This window comes from Chiloscyllium punctatum, chromosome 20 (assembly GCF_047496795.1).
Source record: "Chiloscyllium punctatum isolate Juve2018m chromosome 20, sChiPun1.3, whole genome shotgun sequence".
NCBI classification, from domain to species: domain Eukaryota; kingdom Metazoa; phylum Chordata; class Chondrichthyes; order Orectolobiformes; family Hemiscylliidae; genus Chiloscyllium; species Chiloscyllium punctatum.
Window position 1 is genome coordinate 89,695,331 of NC_092758.1, and position 18,930 is coordinate 89,714,260.

Below are 18,930 nucleotides of genomic sequence, written 5' to 3' on the forward strand. Positions count from 1 at the left end.
GCACTGGTGTTAATTTTTCAAAATTCCTTATTCAGTAAATCAGACTGGAGGGTAGCAAATATAATCTCTTTTCGAGGAGGTGCGTAGGCAGGACATGTAGGCTATTTAGCTTGACGTCATGAGGAACATGTTATTATCAATCATTGAAAGTGTACTTAGAAAAGCCCCCGATAGTTGGGAAGAGTCAGCATGGTTTTGTTAAAAGGCAACATTGTTTAACCAATTAATTCATGTTTGTTGAAGGTGCAGTTTGCCCTTTGGATACAGGGCAGCCTGTACAAAAAGTGTACTCTGATTTCCAAAAGTCATTTAACAAAATGCGGCATCAAAGCTTATAACAGAAAATGTTGTAAGAGGTAACATGTTAGCATGGATAAAAGATTAGCTAGCTGACTGGGAACAGGCATCTTCATTAACGGGTCTTCGTTTTGTTGGCAGGATTTGACAGGTAGAATACCGCAGGGGTCTGTGCTGGGGCTTCAACCTTTTACAATGTACATCAGTGGCTTAGTTGAGGGAAACAAAGGCATAGTCGCTAACTGCAGAATGGCACGCAGATAGGTCAGAAAATGACTTGTGAAGAAGACATAAGTTGCAGCTGCATATAAATAGATTGTGGGTAAAATTCTGGCAGATAGAGTATAATGTGAAATTGTTCACTTGGGCAGAAAGAATGAAAAAGCAGATGATTACTTAAATGGAGAACAACTGCAGAATTTCAAGATGGAGAGATTTAGATGTTCTTGTGGCATTTCTCACAAGATGTTAGCATGCAGATACTATACATAATCAAGAAGGCAAATAGGATGTCATCCCTTCAGACAAGAGGAATTGACCCTAAAAAAGGATATCGTGCTTCAGATACACAGGGCATTGGTGGGATTACATCTCGAATAGTGTGCAGTTTTGGTCTCCTCCTTTAATAAAGGATGCAAATGTATGATGGTGGCTTAGAGGAGGTTTACTACGTTGATACCCAGATTAAGTAGGTTGTGTTATGAGAATAGGTTGGGCAGAATGGGCTTGATTGCATTGAGACTTAGAAGAGCAAGGGGTGACTTGATTGAAGTATATAAGATCCTGAATGTTCCTGATAAGGTTGAAGTGGATAGGATGTTTTCTCTTGTGGCTAAGTCCTGGAGGGAGGTATTGTTTGAAAATTACTTTTTCTGGTCAGAAATGGGAATCTCTTTCTCTGAGGGTTATGGTTTTTGAAGCTCTCTGCATCAGAATGCATTGCACAAAGAGTCACTGATTGTTTTTAGATCAGAGATGAATAGATTCTTATTGGGAGGGGAAATCAAGGGTTATTGGAACCAGCTGGGAATCAGGGATTCGAAATGCAAACTGATCAGTTGTGATATTACTGAAAGACGAAGTAGCGATGAGCTGATTGTTCCACTTCTGCTCCAGTTTTGTGTGTTTGCAAATTTCCTTTTTGTGCACTTTGAGAAATTTGCAGTATGTTGTAGAAATTTAAATCCGATATCACATGTTAATTGTAGATTAAATCTGCTGCATATTTAGGAAACACTTTTATATTAACTATTAAATCTTTTAAGTAACTATTAAATCATACTCATTAGCAAGAGATTGCAAATGATGATTAAATTTGGTTTGTAATGAACATATTAGGAATGTGTGCATTTGTGAGTTGATTGAAGTTGATACATTATTTGATTGTATGCACATATGGACTAAATTTATTTGTTCTTTGTAGAAAAAAGTAAGGATAGCCGTAGAAGAAAAAACACCTCTGATGGAGACAATGAACCTGTTCAAAAAAGAGTGAAGGAGGCAGAGGAAATGGATCCTGACAGCAGCAATGCATGCTTGCTGGCTGCTGGAGGCAACGGTCACAGTCTGCCAAAGAGTGAGAATCTTGAGTTGGAGCAAGGAAGCTACGATTCCAAGAGAATTGCAGATTTAGCCTGGGGGAGTGCTGACAGCGCTTCAGATCGATCCCGCTTTGTACCTCAACCCCAAGCAGGCTTACGCTATGCCACCTATACCAAAGAGAATGGTAGGACCTTAGTTGTCCAGGATGAACCAATACATGGGAAGCCTTTTGTGCCAATTGGTGCTGCTACTCCCCGCCCAAGTGGATTGTCGTTTTCCAGTACAGAATCGCTGAATTCTCAGAGCAAGAAGAGTTTACCAACTTCTGATTCAAGCAGAACCTCTGAAATACCTGTCTTGGAGCCTTCAAATCTTGTCCAAGATTCTGGAAGTCTAAACGTTCAAGCTTACTTAGAAACTGCATTGCCAGATCAGGGGATAAAAGAAAACATTGCAGTTAATTCAGGAACGAACCAGAAGATACAGAGTACATCATGTGAGTCCCAAGTTGAAAGTATGCAATCGGCTTTGGCGATTCCAAATGCCTTTCAAGCCCCACAAGATCACAAGCATGCCACTTTGCGAGTTTTCGACTCTCATCAGTCTTTCCCAAACTGCAGTGAGGCACACATCTTTGATGTAAGTATTTATTTTATTCTCGTATTCTCATTGATTTTTTTAACAAAATTAACAGATGAAGAGCATTCTTTTTTCAAGTTTTGAATGAAACTCTGGGTTACTTACATATATTCTTGCAGACAAGTTCCTTTGTTTTGTCCATTATCAGTTACAGAATGTCAAAATAGCAACTGGAATAGACCAGACAGTCCGTCACAGTTTTAGTTTTTAGAGAATTTTTATAGCAGAAGAAAAGGCCATTCAGCCCTTTAAATTGTTGTTGTCTCTGAGTATTTCAGCTTGTCCCACAATACCTTTGTTTCTCTGAAGCCCTGAATTTTTGAAAAACCTTGAAGTATTTTATTCATTCATGTTTGATAGCTGCAATTTAATCTGACTCAGCAACACTCCCAGGCAATGTGTTCAAGATTCAGCCACTCAATGCATACAAAAAAGTATGTTACCGTATATGCTCATGTATAAGTTGACCCCCTATTTTGTCAAAAAGTCGTATTTTGCACATACCTCGTGTATAAGTTGACCCTAGTTTTTCATAGTTATGGATCAACATTTATGAGTCAGTGTGCCTGTCTGTTGCGCTCCACTCCAGCTTTACAGTTAGCTGGCCGTACTCTGTTCTGGGTCTTCCAGTCTGCCAGCCTTCACAGTCCACTCAGGTTTTTAGAATGACTGTAATCCATGGAGTCAGTTTCTGTGGTTTCAGTTACCCACAGTTTACCAGTGCGAACATAATACAGGGAATGTTCAGGGATATTGAGTTGGTTGTGATTGTCTTTCCCTCGCTAGTACTTAAAAACATATTACTACTCCAAGATGAAATGCAAATGACAATCAAGACTTGAGTACAAACCTTTTTCTTTGCCATGTGTCCTCTACTCGACCACAGTAGATATTACCGATTATAATATGAAAGTATTAGCACTTTGTAGAAGCTGGGTCCATTTTTCTTTGTTTAACTTTGCTAATATTCAATTTATTACTGTTTATTGATTTGTCTAGAGATCTGACTCTTGTTTGTCCATTTTTGTGACTTATGCCAAGCATGAATTTCATCCCCTCAAACAATACCTCGTGTATACGTCAACTCCCTAATTTCAGCTCAAAAAAATGGTCTTCAAAACTTGACCTATACACTATTCTATACGGTAATGTCATAGAACATAGTTACAACACAGTACGGGCCCTTCACCCTCAATGGTTTCACAGGTTGGTGCAACAAATCTGAAGTCTGTCTCACCTACACTATTCCAGTTTCAACCATATGTTTATCCAATGACCATTTAAATGCCCTTAAAGTTGGCGAGTCTACTCCTGTTGCAGGTAGGGTGTCCATGCCCCTACTACTCTCTGAGTAAAGAACTTACCTCTGACATCTGTCCTATATATATCACTCATCAATTTAAAGCTATGTCCCCTCTTGCTAGCCTCACCATCCAAGGAAAAAGGCTCTCACCGTCCATCCTATCTAATTCTCTTGATCATCTTGTATGTCTCTATTCAGTCACCTCTCAACATTCTTCTCTCTAATGAAAGCAGTCTAAGTCCCTCAGCCTTTCCTCATAAGACCTTCCTTCCATACCAGGTAACATCCTGGTAAATCTCCTCTGCACCCTTTCTAATCTTTCTATTTTTATTGTAAAAGTCACGTTTAAACATCTCTAAAAGGAGACGAGAAGTAGAAGTTGAAGCCTTTTGTCCATTTATGGACAACTTGGGTGGCAGCTTTCAGGGATTTATGCACATGGACACAGAGATCTTTCTGCCCATCCACACTACCAAGAATCTTACCATTAAGCCCAGCACTCTGTATTCCGGTTGCTCCTTCCAGACTGAATCACTCACTTTTCTGCATTAAACTCCGTTTGCCACTTCTGAGCCCAGCTCTGCAGCTTATCTATGTCCCTCTGTAACCTGCAACATGCTTCCGCACTGTCCACAACTCCACTGACCTTTGTGTCATCTGCAAATTTACTAACCCATTCTTCTTTGCCCTCATCCAGGTCATTTATAAAAATGACAAACAGCAGTGGCTCCAAAACAGATCCTTGCAGTATACCATTCATAACTGAACTCCAGGATGAACATTTCCCATCAACCACCACCCTCTGTCCTTTTTTAGCTAGCCAATATCTGATCCAAAAATCACCTTTGACTTTTTTGCTATTCAACTGGTTCTTGGTCTATTGTTAAAGGAAGAACTTTCTCACGAATCTACTCCATCTGGACTACTCATGATTTTGAACACTTCACTATCCAACCTCTAGTCTCTTTTCACCTTTCTCTAAAGAACACACAACACCAGCTCCTCCATTCTGTGCCTATAACTGAAGTCCCAAATCCCTGGATTGTGAAAGTTTTAGAAACTTGCAAAGGTTGGTCAAACCTTGTTAGAAATGGATAATGAAACTGGATTAAACTACTAGGAATATAAAACAGATCAGAAGAGCTTTTGCACCTATGTACAAAGAAATGTAATTAAAGGAGATGTTTGTCCCTTGGAGACACAGATCAGAGATTAGCATGTGGAATGAGAATGTGTCAGAAATGGTGAACCAATTCCTCGATTTTTGTTGTAAAAGTCACATTTAAACATCTCTAAAAGGAGACTAGAAGTAGAAGTTGAATGAAGTCTTTTGTCAACAGGAGAGAGAGTATTGATTGATTGATTGGGCCATCATTGGCATGGAAATGCAACAAGAACAGTTAACCATCAAACTTAGTTCTCAGACCAGACAGGTAACTCCTGGTGTCAGAGCTGTGTCATGGAGGTATAGCAAGAATTTGGCTGCCTCCATCACCCCTTTTTTGAAGATGCAGTATATTCCTTCAGGCTAAGTGTGACAAGGTCTTGTGTATTGTTATGCTTCACAGGGGCAGCTTGCCAGATATCAAGCCCTACTATTCCTAGAATTGACACAAAAGTTAAAGGTATTTAAAAAATACATCAAATTCCCCAGTTTACCTGAGTTCAGAACCAGGTTAATAGACAGCTTAGATCAGATTTCTGTACTTAGCAGGAATTATTATTTATTACAAGTAAATTAACTCCAGCTGCAAGTAAACAAATACGAACTGGCAATATATTATTCTATGATTTAAAGCTCTTAATCCAATTGAGAACACACACACATGCATGGGAAAGAAAATGTGGTTGTTAAGGATGGGGGAAACTGGGAACGGAGTTCCAAGTCATAGAATCCCTACAGTGTGGAAACAGGTCCGTTGGCCCAACAAGTCCACACCGACTGTCTGAAGAGTAACCCACCCAGACCTACTCCCCTTCCCTATTACTCTATATTTTTTACCCTGACTAATGCACCTAGCCTACTCATCCCTGAATGTTATGGACGATGGCCAGTTCACCTAACCTGCACATCTTTGGACTGCTGAAAGAAACCGGAGCACACCGGAGGAAACCCACGCAGCCACAGGGAGAATGTGCAAACTCCACACAGACAGTCGCCTGAGGCTGGATTTGAACCTGGGTCCCTGGTGCTGAGGCAGCAATACTAACCACTGAGTCACCATGTTGCCCCTCCATTCGCAGAGGTGCTGAGATGGTTCTTAAGCTGATCAGAATGCTACTGCTTTTCTTGATGTTTTCACTGATTTGCAGGAGGCCAAGGTGGCTGGATCACCGTTATAAAAGGTCCCTGACTTAAACATTACAAGTCACAGCTTATAGCAAATGTTGAAGGAAAGATAAATTGGTTTTCTTCAGGCTTTATGTGGCTTTACTGCAGAAAACAGACAGAGCTCCTGAGCTGGTGCAAGTCTGGTATCTTTTCACTATCTTGTAAATGGCCCAAAGCTACTTGAGCACCAGTCACCTAGCTGTTGGCAGGCAGAGGACCTTGGTCATCTATAACTGCTCACTGATTTACAGACCAATCAGCTATATTTTGCCATCTGAATCTTCAGTAATATACACCCATTGGCTGAAGTTCATCTGCAAACTGCACTTCAACTAATAGTTGAAAAAGCAGCTGTATAAATGGTGGTTAGTGTGTCTAAACCTGTGGCAATCATTGGTTTCTAAAGCTATTCCCATTTCATTCCATTATTAAAACTCCAGAAAAATAAAAAGGCATGATTTTTACAGTATTCATAGATGTAACTTCTGTCATGTGCAAATGCATTGCACTGTAAACTCAGCCAATGATTTTGAATTTGTTTCCAGTATAACTCTTAATGCATGATTTACAACACCAGAGTCACATCTTAATGGTAGATATATTTTTCTGAGAATTGGAAGGGCAGGTGAATTGAGCATAAATGGCATGCTGCCGGTTGTGAATGGTCAATAGCATCACAGAAGTGTTCTAGTGTACAGCAGGCCCATTGTGCTTTGTCCAAACAACAGGATATGGTGTTGTGTACAGTCCACCCCTCATGAAATGTAGACGTTCACATATCTCATCACAACAGCACTAACACTCATATTACTCATTTGTGTGATAAGCAAAATGTCGTTTTGGTTAGATGACCGACAGCAGCCTGTTAGTACAGAAAACCATTTGTGAACTTAGTGTGTGGTAGCAGGGTAAGGCAGGTGGCTTCACTTGTTTGAAATTTTGACACACCTTCCCTTTTCAGCGTAATCTGAAGTAGACTGGATCCCGTTTAGGGCCAAGGATACTGACCTTATGCCTTTTCATGAGTATTTGCGATGTACAACAATCATGGCATTTGTAATCACACCAGCTAATGTTGATATGCCTTATCTCAACATTGTGCTTTTCACAAGGTTGCCAATAGATTGAACTTGTAGCACATGGGACTGTACGAATCTCACCATGTGTATTGACTGGTGAATGTGGGTCTTCAGCAGATTGTGCTTAAGAATCCATTTTCAAACTTTTCAAGTGCATTATTGAGGAAAGGGACCTCATGGGTGCCCTTTGTTCCACCAGGGGAAAATGATCACTTATACCTTAATGCTAATAAAAAACTTTTCTTTAGTTTGGTAAGTCCTCATATGTCTAAAAAAAAGTTTGAAAATGTTCTTGAATTTCATTCAAAGTGTTGGTGAGATTGGAGGTTATTAACATTTCTTTCTTAAAAGGTCTTTTACTCACTTTATTTTCCAAAGTATTACTTCCTCTATTTCAGGGAAGTAAAAATCTGCAGACATCCGGCTCATCTGCTCCTGGATCAGAAAAGGCTTTGGGAAATTCTTTTCCATTGGACCCTTCAAAGGACTTGTCCTTAGCATCAGTTCAGCAGATATGTGGTTCTGCTAAAGGGTAAGGGGAACTTGGTATTCTGTCATAGAATCAGCTTTTACTTAAAGGAATTAATACCAAGAAATCTTGGTCATAGTGACAAACATTTTAGAGCCTTTTTAATTAACCTTTCTGGGATGTGATATTTACTGTCGGTTGAGCAAGAATCTCAAAATGTTTCAAAACAAATTGATCTAACCCGAACCCTATCGATCACAGTCTGCTGGTGACGACCTATTTTTATGCTCTTAGTAGTCAGAGCCAAAGTATTTCTGTCCTATATATGTCTAGTAAAACTTAGATCAAGGAGGTTAAAAGTAGATATGGGATCAATAAGCTGATGCAGTGAGACTGTCAGTTCGTCGGTGCACCTTTGCTATTTAAAAATTATACAAACATATGAGTTAGGAGCAGAATAGCCCATAAACCTGCTCCACTATTCAACCAGACCATAGCTGACCTTTTTGTTTCAACTTGAACATTTCTATTTATCTTTGATAGCTATAGATTTTTGGAAGGAAATTAACCTGCCTCCATCGTAAACATATTAAATTATCCCTCCACAGGTGTCTGAGATAGAGTTCTAAAGTGTCTCAATCATCAGAGAAGAAACATTCTCTTCCTTTCTGTCGTAAAAGAGGATTCCCTAATTGTATAGCAATATTCCCTTAGTTCTTGACTGATCAATAAGAAGAAAAACATCCATCTTGTCAAACCTAATCAGGATTTATACACTTCAATTAACTTAGCCTTCATTCTTCTCAGCTCCAGTGAAACCAAGCCCTGTTAGTCTAACTTATACCAATGGTTTCTAGGAGGCCCCTTTCCTGCTCCTTACCCACAAACTCAAATGTTTTGTAACAATGTTTCAATCGTTCTTAGCTTGCTATTTAAATTGACAAGTAACAGTTCTTTATGAGCTACCACCAGTGAAGCGAATCAAAAATTACAGCTTGTAGACAAACTGGAAAGTTTCCTGGGTGTTCCAGTCTGGCATATTGCCACGCAGTTGTTAAAATTTCTTATGCTTTCAAGGAAGAACTTGTGCTTTAGCATACTTTGCTCACGACTGAGCCAAAATATGCTTTTGTTTTATACTTTTGCCAAGTGTAGAATATTAAGCTGCTGATGCTTGTAGTTTTCAGGTTGAAAATAAGCCTACTACTCTAACTGCGCATGAGCGTCAGTCTGAAGAGTGGAATGTAATGACCTTTAAGGAAACAGTCTAGTTTTTAATCTATACTAAAGAAGCAAGACACAGCTTTAGATTTGTACTTCAGTGTTTCAAAAAACACATATAAAAACAAAAAATGCTGGAGATGTTTGGCAGATCAGGCAACATCTATGGAGAGAAACAGTGGTTCATGTTTCAGGTCAGGATGACTTTTCGGTATTGCCTGACCAGTTGAGTAATTCTAGCATTTTCTGCTTCTATTTTAAATTTCCAGCATCTTCAGTATTTTGCTTAAGTCTGAATTCCACATACCTTTATAGGAGTAAATTTTAGTGTACTAGCAGTTTTAAAACAGTGAAACGTTTTTGATTAACTGTCATCATTTTCTTCGATGCTGCTGTGTCACAATGTTGAGGTAAATGTATAGTTTACTAATTCCACTTCCTAAATTAATGAGTAATTTTGTTGCAATTTTAGGGAACCGCTAAAAAAGTGGTGTGCAGATCCTTGCCAAACACTAAACGAGGGAGCTTTAACTGAAGACAGTGCACTTCAAATATCAGTTAAGAATCAAGCCCTTCTGGAAGAGCCAAAGAGGAATGGTAATGAGGGAACAAATGGATCATTTGACCAAGAAAGCAAGTCCTTTGGATTTGGGTTTAATAGGAATGTGACTGATGAATCTGAGAATAAAGCTGGCACCAAGATCTCCATGGACTCGGGCAGCCTGTCGACTAACTTGTTTTTCCAGTGTATGCCTCAGAATGTTCCACAGAGCAACTACTTTACTGAAATATCTGAAAGCTTATCCAATGACCCTCTTAGCTTCAATCCTTTTAAAATGGCTTCTGGTGCCACAGGCCAGAAAAGTGGTATGACGCAGGCAGTTGGAATTTCTGTTGGGTTGCGTGCAGGAAGTAAACATAGTCAAGATACTGAGAAAAAGAACCCATCTGAGGTCATGCCCACACTAACTCCGGCTTTTCCAAGGAGTGCTTCTAGTCTCCAGTTTCTTCAGTCTGTTCAACCACCAGATCTTCTAAAGGAGGAAACGCCTACAGTTCCAGGAGGCAATCCATTCCTTGGGTTTACAGATCTAAAGGGAAATATGGATAATTTACCCACAAGCAGATCACAATCGAGCCTGTTCAGAAGTGATTTAATACGGCCGGCAGCTTCTACTCCTGCATCTGTTATTGTGAAACCCCCGATGTTGATCAACTGGAAGAAGCCTGAGAAAATGACATCAGATGCAGGTGGCAACAAAACTGAGCTTCCAAAGACCTTTTCACCTCCATTTTCCTCTCCATTACAAAAGACAGCTATTTTAGGTACTACCAGACCAGAGTCCCCTGAAACTCCATTTGCTCCAACCAATATTGAAATGCCAACCTTATCCACTAGTCCAACTGGGGATCATAGTGCAGGAAATCTTACAATCCCAATTTCTAGTTCTGTCATTCCAGACAATCCACATCTGCAAACTTTCTCAGACACTCCCCATTCTGGCAAGCAGCAGCCTCTGTTTGCCATCAGTCTATCTGATAATGGCCTTGATGGTTCTCCTAATCAGCAATCCCAGTTTGATCAGAGAAGGTTTGCTTTAGATGAAAGAAGCCTGGGGATGAAGCAGGATTCGGATTCAGCTACCGACAGTGATTTATCAGACCTGAGTGATTCTGAGGTGCATATGCGTTTGCAATCGAAGACTAGTTTAAAAGGATATCTGTCTTTCTTGCATGAAACAAGACAGCCGAATGGTGAAGGGAACAAGGAACATATAGGAAAGGGGCGTGGGCGTGGGAGAGGACGGCCTCGAGGAAGACCTCCAAAAAGTGAGTTCACAGTGTTATACATAAAGGTGGCTGAATTTGCAGTAACTGTGGTGAAGAGGGCAAGCTTAGTTTTCCATTATCTTTACGACATAATTGCTTAATGAAATGTACCTATGCAAATGGTGGACTACTGTGTAGTTCATTCTAGCACCAGCAGTTGACATTCCCTGTTGGATGTTGCTTTACTTGCCCATATAGCAAATGATCTTTCAGTTCTCTGTTAGACTGAAGAATAAAGCAGCGTTTTTTTGTTTATTGGAACCTTAGAACACCATTTTAATGGTAAAGTGTTCATTTTAGGAAGATGGTTTCTTTTTATTTTAGATTTTGCTATCGCATTTCTTTCTTTTTGGATATCTAATATGTTGCCATCAATATCTTTCTGAAAAACTTATTGCTGGAGTATACAAGGTATCTAAAACTGACCATTAGTTTGCCAAACATTGACCACATTAGCTGGAGAGCAGAGTGTTGTTGCACTAAATTCCTATTTTCAATTGAAGCATTGTGCGCAAGTACAAACTCAGTAGAAAACCAAATCAGAAAAGGTTGTGTGTTTTCTGGTTGGTTACTCCTGTGACTCCAGAAGAATCAAGTATCCAATTGCATTGAAGTTGCAGGATGCTCCACCTTTATAATGTTATACAGGGATTCCTGCTTTGTAAACTTTTGACATACGAGCGCCCATATTTGGGAATGCAGTCATGTGCATTGGTGTTATTTTCATGATCTGACAAATAAGTATTTCCTGTACTTAGGAATGGCTGCTTGATATTGATCTTCATTGTGTTTCGATTTGCATATAAATCAACTTGCGAATGGACTCAAGACCAAAGTCCTTTTGCAACTCAGGCACTGATTGAACAGTGCTGTGTGCCTGGTACTGACAGCTCCTAAACAAAACAAAGACCCATTAATTGATAGTCAAGTGTATTACCCTGATTTCTGCTCTTAGAACAGAAAATCTATACTAAGCTGTCCATAACAGAATAGATGATGCTTCTGTTGATGAATCCTAGCAATGTTATTGCCATGATGTGTTCTTTCTTTGAGGCAAGGGATGAAGATATGTTTGATTTCCGGGTTTTCAGAGATTTTATTCAACACTAAAGGTGCTAACTGTCTCATTGAGGATACTGGCTGGAATGAGTTCATGAGCATCATTGCAACGGAGTTGATTAATGTGGTGAGATGTTTGGAAATGGTTACAAATCTGCATTCAGCAATTTATGTTAATTCAATATTCTTGGGTGGTCAGACTTAATCGTTTGCATCTAGCTTCTTATCAACCTTTCTACTTCATACAAGGAGGCTCTGTATCTCAAATTTAATCTCTTTCCCTCTGGGCATGACTTTGTTTCTGGGTCATGAATGTTGACTATAAATATTATTCAGGACTGTGCAGCACCATAGAATTTTGTGACAGTTCAAGGCCAATTTTTGAGGCAGGGCAATGTAGATTCTGCAGCAGGTCTGCCTGCTATTCATGACACCAAGTGTTTCAAATGCTAATTTGGAGTAGATTAATGCTGCTCCTGTTCTGAGAAGGAGAGTTGCAGTTTCAGTTCCAGCCGGCAAAGAACTGATGACATAGCTTATGCCTAGCTGGAACTGTAGCTGCTCTATTTCAAAGAGAACTGTACTGCAAATCTGTATTTGTACATACTCCTCAATAACTAGGACTTTAATTTTTTATTTTTGAGTTGAGGACCTTCTCTTAAAATATTGCAGTTATTTCATTTTCTAAAACTGGGTGTGTGGTGGCAGTTGCAAATGCTGCAAAATAGGTATATCGAATCCTACTCTAACTGCATCATTTTGAAAGTGATAGGTATATGCTAATTAGAAATTACCTTTACTTTTATTTTGTCCAACTGATCCATTCACTATCACCTTATCAGCAGCTCTTATTGAAATCGGTTTCTAATTAACAAGAAGGATATTTTCAGCTTCCATGGGAGAATGCTTGAAACATGGCTGAAGTTTGGTTGAGATTTGGATGACACAATCAGTCTACAGAAGGAAATAGACTGCATAAGTGAGTGTGTAAAACCTGGGCAAGTGGAATACCATGTGGGAAGATGAAATGTTATGCGCTTTGGTAGGAAGAATAGAGGAGCTGAGCATTATATAAAAGAAGAAAGACTACATAAAATTGCAACAGTGAGGGATTTCGTGTCCTCCTGCAGAGTCACAGAAGGCTAGCCGGAACTTCAGTGGGTAATAGGAAAGGCAAGTGGACTTCTGGCCTTTATTTGGAATATAAAAATAGAAAATTCTTACTCAAACTATCCAAGGCACTAGTCAGATCATACCTGCAATACTGTCATAAGTTTTGATTTCTTTAGTGTATACTGACAATGAAGGCAGTCTAGAAAAGGTTCACTCGGTTCAAACAAAAACAAATTGCTAGAGAAAATTGGGTCTGCCCAGCATCTGGAGGGAAAAAAAAAGAGTTAATGTTTTGCGTCCAGTGACCTTTATTCTGAATCGATTCGAAGTACGGAAAGATTTTCTTAGGTGAAAAGGTTGAGTAGGTATGCTGGTATTTGAGTTTAGGAGAATGAGATGAGACCTTATTGAAGCATGTATGATTACATGGGGATTGACCAGATAGGGTAACAACCTTTCTGTATCTATCTGGGAAAGTCTATGGTAAGAGCATAGAGTCTCAGTAAGAAGTCTCCCATTTAAGACAGATGAGGTGTTTTTCCTCTCCGAAGATAGTGAATCTGGAATCTTACTGCAGAGGGCTGTCAAGGCAGGGTCAATAAGTTTCTTCAACATTGGAGACAGAATCTTAATCAGTAAAGGAATCACTGGTTATTGGAAAAGGGCAGGAAAGTGGACTTGAGAATTATCAGATGAGCAACAATCTCATTGAATAATGGCGCAGACTTGATGGGACAAGTGGCTGACATCTTATGGTATTTTGGAGATATAAAGAGGAAGTTAGGATAAATTTGGAAGGTGAGTTTTCAAATAGTGTTTCCTTGAAAATTGTTACTGCAAGCAACAAATGAGAAAGACACTTTTAGTTCAAGCAGCTTCTAACTGTACTTGGCAAAAGCCATTTTGCTGTACAGACAAGTGGAGATACAGTATGTATGATTTCGATGGTCAACTACAGTCCATATTAAATAACACTCCTGAATCACTGGCATGGAAACTTCTGTATGGGTCTGAGAGAGTTAATACTTGATTGAGTGCCGTAAACATCATAAATTGATATTATAGGGGCTTGAAGGGAATAAGAAAATAACATACAGGAGACAGACCTGGGACTAGGGCACTCCTAACTGTCTGTCTTAATTTATGTAATCTGTAAATAATTCCAGTTAAAATGTAATAAACTTCATGTTGTTTACACAACATCTCATCCAGTTAGATCAGAAAGGTGAGTATCCTTATCCACACTAAACCACTTTTGGCTGAAAGAAGTCCACACACAACGGGAGCTTACTGCCATTTTTAGATGAGAGTAAACATGGTGAAGTCGATGTCTCGAAATACCGTTGATATGTAATTTGAGACTTGGTAAGTACTATCCCGCAGAGGGACAAGTGACTTATGGTCTAAAGTCACCTGTTTCTCCTGAACATGCTACATTTACCAGGCCTCGAGTTGCACACAGATAATATTTCATGACTTTGAATTAATTTTCAAAGCTTTTCACCGCTGATGGTTTTCCTCACCTTGCATCTGGACATGTGGACTAACTGGTAGGGATCGTTGCTCGAATTTCTCAACATCAACACTATTATATAATGTGATTCACACAAGGAAGATAGAAATTTAATTAAGTAGACTTTAGTCATTTTTTGAGTCACTTGTGGGACATGGAATAAAACAAATTAAAGTCTACCTAGTTCACTTCTTAGCCTTGCAATACTTTGATTCCCATTAATGCACCTTTTCATCACTTTGCAGAACCCAGCATGAGAGCTGACCAATTGGAAATTTAAAGGGGCAGAGGAATATGCTGATGGCATTCTTTGCTGACAGAAGGGCTATGGTGAGAGTCAACTTTGAGGCTCATCACTGACCAACTTTAATTGAACTGAAAAGAGGGAGCACTGGAGAAACTCGGCAACACTAGCAGCTTCTGTATAGAGGGAAATGGAGTTAATGTTTGAGCCTTCAAATCTTCAGACAAAGTCATTGAATTTGAAGTGTTAACATTCTCTCTCCCCTCTCTCTCTCTCTCTCTCTCCCTCTCTCCCTCTCCCTCTCTCTCTCTCTCTCTCTCTCTCTCCCTCTCTCTCTCTCTCTCTCTCTCTCTCTCTCTCTCCCTCTCTCTCTCTCTCTCTCCCTCCCTCTCTCTCTCTCTCTCTCCTCTCTCTCCCCCTCTCTCCCCCTCTCTCCCCCTCTCCCTCTCTCTCTCTCTCTCCCCCTCTCTCCCCTCTCTCCCCCTCTCTCCCCTCTCTCTCCCCCTCTCTCCCCCTCTCTCCCCTCTCTCCCCCTCTCTCCCCTCTCTCCCCTCTCTCCCCCTCTCTCCCCCTCTCTCCCCCTCTCTCCCCTCCTCCCCCTCTCTCCCCCTCTCTCCCCCTCTCTCCCCCTCTCTCCCCCTCTCTCCCCCTCTCTCCCCCTCTCTCCCCCTCTCTCCCCCTCTCTCCCCCTCTCTCCCCCTCTCTCCCCTCTCTCCCCCTCTCTCCCCCTCTCTCCCCCTCTCTCCCCCTCTCTCCCCCTCTCTCCCCCTCTCTCCCCCTCTCTCCCCCCTCTCTCCCCCTCTCTCCCCCTCTCTCCCCCTCTCTCCCCCTCTCTCCCCTCTCTCCCCCTCTCTCCCCTCTCTCCCCCTCTCTCCCCCTCTCTCCCCCTCTCTCCCCCTCTCTCCCCTCTCTCCCCCTCTCTCCCCCTCTCTCCCCCTCTCTCCCCCTCTCTCCCCCTCTCTCCCCCTCTCTCCCCCTCTCTCCCCTCTCCCCTCTCTCCCCCTCTCTCCCCCTCTCTCCCCTCTCTCCCCCTCTCTCCCCCTCTCTCCCCCTCTCTCCCCCTCTCTCCCCCTCCCTCCCCCTCCCTCCCCCTCCCTCCCCCTCCCTCCCCTCCTCCCCTCCTCCCCTCCCTCCCCCTCCCTCCCCCTCCCTCCCCCTCCCTCCCCCTCTCTCCCCTCCTCCCTCTCTCCCCCTCTCTCCCCCTCTCTCCCCCTCTCCCCTCCCTCTCTCTCTCTCTCCCCTCTCTCTCCCTCTCTCTCTCCCCTCTCTCTCCTCTCTCTCTCTCCCTCTCCTCTCTCTCTCTCTCTCCTCTTTCTCTCTCTCTCTCTTTCTCTCTCTCTCTTTTCTCTCTCTCTTTCTCTCTCTCTCTTTCTCTCTCTGCTCCTCTTTCTCTCTCTCTCTCTCTCTCTCCCCTCTCTCTCTCTCTCTCCCCTCTCTCTTCCCCCCCCCCCCCCCCCCCCACCCCCTAATACATACATACACACACACACACCCACATGCAGATGCTGCTGGATGTGTTGAGTTTCTACTGCACTCTGTTTTTATTTCAGATCTCTAGGATTCAGTATTTTGCTTTTATTTAGTTTAACTGGATCTAGTCCATAAATATTGTGGTTACAAGAGCAGATCAGCAGCTGTGAATTCTGTGGTAAATGATTCACCACTAACCCTGCAAAGTCTGTCCACAGTCTACAAGGCACAAGTCAGAAGTGTGAAGGAATACTCTCATCTGTCTGGGTGAGCTCCAACAACACATAAGCCCAATCAAAATCTTAACCCCACTCCCTCCTGAGAAGATTGTGGCTGTACTTATATTAATGAACTACATAGGTTTTAGAAAATAACTCACTACTGCCATCTCTAGGTCGTTAAATGAAGCAAGTACAGAGGAATCTCAATTCTCTGAAGTATGCGGGTGGGGAGTATTTCGTTCAGTTCATTGAATTCCAGATAATTAAATGCTGGATAATTTAGTTTAGCCAAGCATTGGGACCTTGTGATCTTGCCGGATAACCTGATATTCAGATAATTGAATGCTGGATAATGGAGGTTTCTCTATAATTAATAGCCCATAACCCATGAATTTTTTTAACAAGCTAGCCAATATAAGAAGCTGGCTAAAAGTAAGACTTATTTGGTATGCTTATTGATGAACGCTGCTTTTCCTCATGTATAATTGATGAGTTCTTTATTTAGTTTTTTTTCTGTCCATCAGTTTCTGTTGATCAGTCGGTTTTGAAGGATATGTGCAAGGTGAGAAAGCTGAAGCAGTCTGGAGAATCCTTCTTGCAAGATGGCTCATGTATCAATGTCGCACCGCACCTACATAAGTGCAGAGAATGTCGTTTAGTGCGTTACCGAAAGTTTAAAGATCATGATGAATCGACGGTTTCCTGTCGTTTCTTCCACTTCAGAAAGTAAGTAAACAGATCTATCGGACAGTAGATGTCAAAATGCACCTGGTAGCCCTCAGGTGAAGGGACCGGGAAGAAGTGTGGAGGGGATGAATGGGGCAGAAGGGGTGGGGGCAAGAAGTTGGCTACACAAAAGGTGCAGAGGGAAAGAAGGAGGCTCCAAAGTATATTGGGGGTGAAAGAGTAAAAGGAGCTGTAAAGGAAAGAATGCACTTTTAATTAACCATGTCATACAGGAATACTCGATAAGCCAAGAAAACTTGAATTCATTGAGGGAAAGAATTCCTCACTAATGAATGTGGAATCTCTAGCTTAAGGCTGCAGACTGTCTTAATGCAGTGGAGGCTATATTAAGCACTAAATCTAAATTGGAGATTGGGATCTGAGATGCAATAAAAAGGGTACTAACTTTTGCGTTAAAATTACCCAGCCTCTGCAGTGAAATGATGTTAGCTAAGACCTCACTATTCTGAGGAAAATGAAAGTGAAAAAGTTTGTTATGTGCAAAAGTGTGTTATTTTGAGGAAAAAATTTGTTTGCCATCGTATATCTGAACCATTCATGCTTGAGATGAAAATGCAAATAAGACCAAATTTAGAATTGGAAGTGGAAAGAGAAAATAGATCTCATTTAAAAGTTTAAACTCCAAATGTACGACTGTTTAGGTGGAGTCTGTTGATTCAACTGTACGGTATAAAATGTTCACATTTGCTGGCAAAGATAATGAGATTACAGATGGCTATCATGAATGCAAAATGCTGAACTAATTTAAGGATTTAAATAATGGCAAAAGATTCCATATGACTTAAATAAACCAAGGGTGCGGGGGGAGTGAAGTTCTTGAATTTTGTTTGTGTCTCACATATCTTTTAATGAGACATGTTTGAAATGGCACTTCATCATTCATAAGGGTGTATGCATGTAAAGTCCATATTTTAAGAAAATTAAATTAATGAGACTGTGCAAAGAGATGTCTAGTTTAAAATCATTTTTTTGTGGAGAACATTCATGACAACACTTAATGCTGTGTTAAATAATGACAGTAAAAGCAAAGGCCACAGAGCCATTTGTTTCTTAACTAAAGAAAAATGAATGGCTTGACGTTTTGGCTTCTGACCAGATCACCATGGCTTGTGTAGGATGAGTACAGCAATAAAGCATCAGCCTGCAAACAGCTAGCATCTTAATATTTCTCATATCTTGTGTAGAGATACCAGAAAGTCTCCAATAAAGGTAGCTGTCTTGCACTTGCCTTTTTCTGCAAGTTCCCTGTTGAAGGACGAATAAAACTCCTTCACAGATAGTGAAAGGATGAAATCTCAACCAGTGAATAAAGAGCATCAGTGTAAAAACAGTTGTATCAACAGCAAAAAACTAAAAAAGAATTGAAAGGAAAAGATATAAAAGAACTCATTGAATACTGTGGTCCAGACAATGTTTCCTCATAGGCTGTGTAGCTGTGCGATTGCTCAGAAGGTCCGTACATGTATATCAGTGTGTGGATCCATTGACTTCTGGTTGTGGACATTACTGTTCTGCGTGGAGCTTGGAGGTCTGTGTAGCAGCATGAACAGTTTAAGGGAACTCTGGGAATGACTGGTGCTATCAAACTTATAGTCATTGAGTCCTGCAGCACAGAGACAGGCCCTTGGCCAAAACTGGTCCATGCTGACCAAAATGTCCATCTACGCTAACCCCATTTTCCTGCACTTGGCCCATATCCTTCTAAACCTTTCCTATCCATGTATTTGTCCAAATGCCTTTTTCCCATTTTCCACCCTAATTGTCTTCTCTGCCTGTGTGTGTGTGTGTCTGTCTGTATGTTTAAAGTGGAAATTTAAGAAGGGGTAGTGTTTTAAGTTACAAATTTGTAAT

The 18,930-nt window shown here is 41.0% G+C and overlaps 1 protein-coding gene across 2 annotated transcripts in view; it reads left to right on the plus strand.

The window, feature by feature from the left end:
- The window catches only part of LOC140492260 (lysine-specific demethylase 3B-like), a 129,443-nt gene that overhangs the window by 66,958 nt on the left and 43,555 nt on the right, over positions 1-18,930 (plus strand). For both annotated transcript variants that reach the window (XM_072591195.1, XM_072591196.1), the window contains exons 8-11: positions 1,721-2,478; positions 7,591-7,724; positions 9,355-10,712; positions 16,857-17,058. In XM_072591195.1, coding sequence (XP_072447296.1) covers positions 1,721-2,478; positions 7,591-7,724; positions 9,355-10,712; positions 16,857-17,058 — 2,452 coding nt within the window. The remainder of the gene's footprint in view (positions 1-1,720; positions 2,479-7,590; positions 7,725-9,354; positions 10,713-16,856; positions 17,059-18,930) is intronic.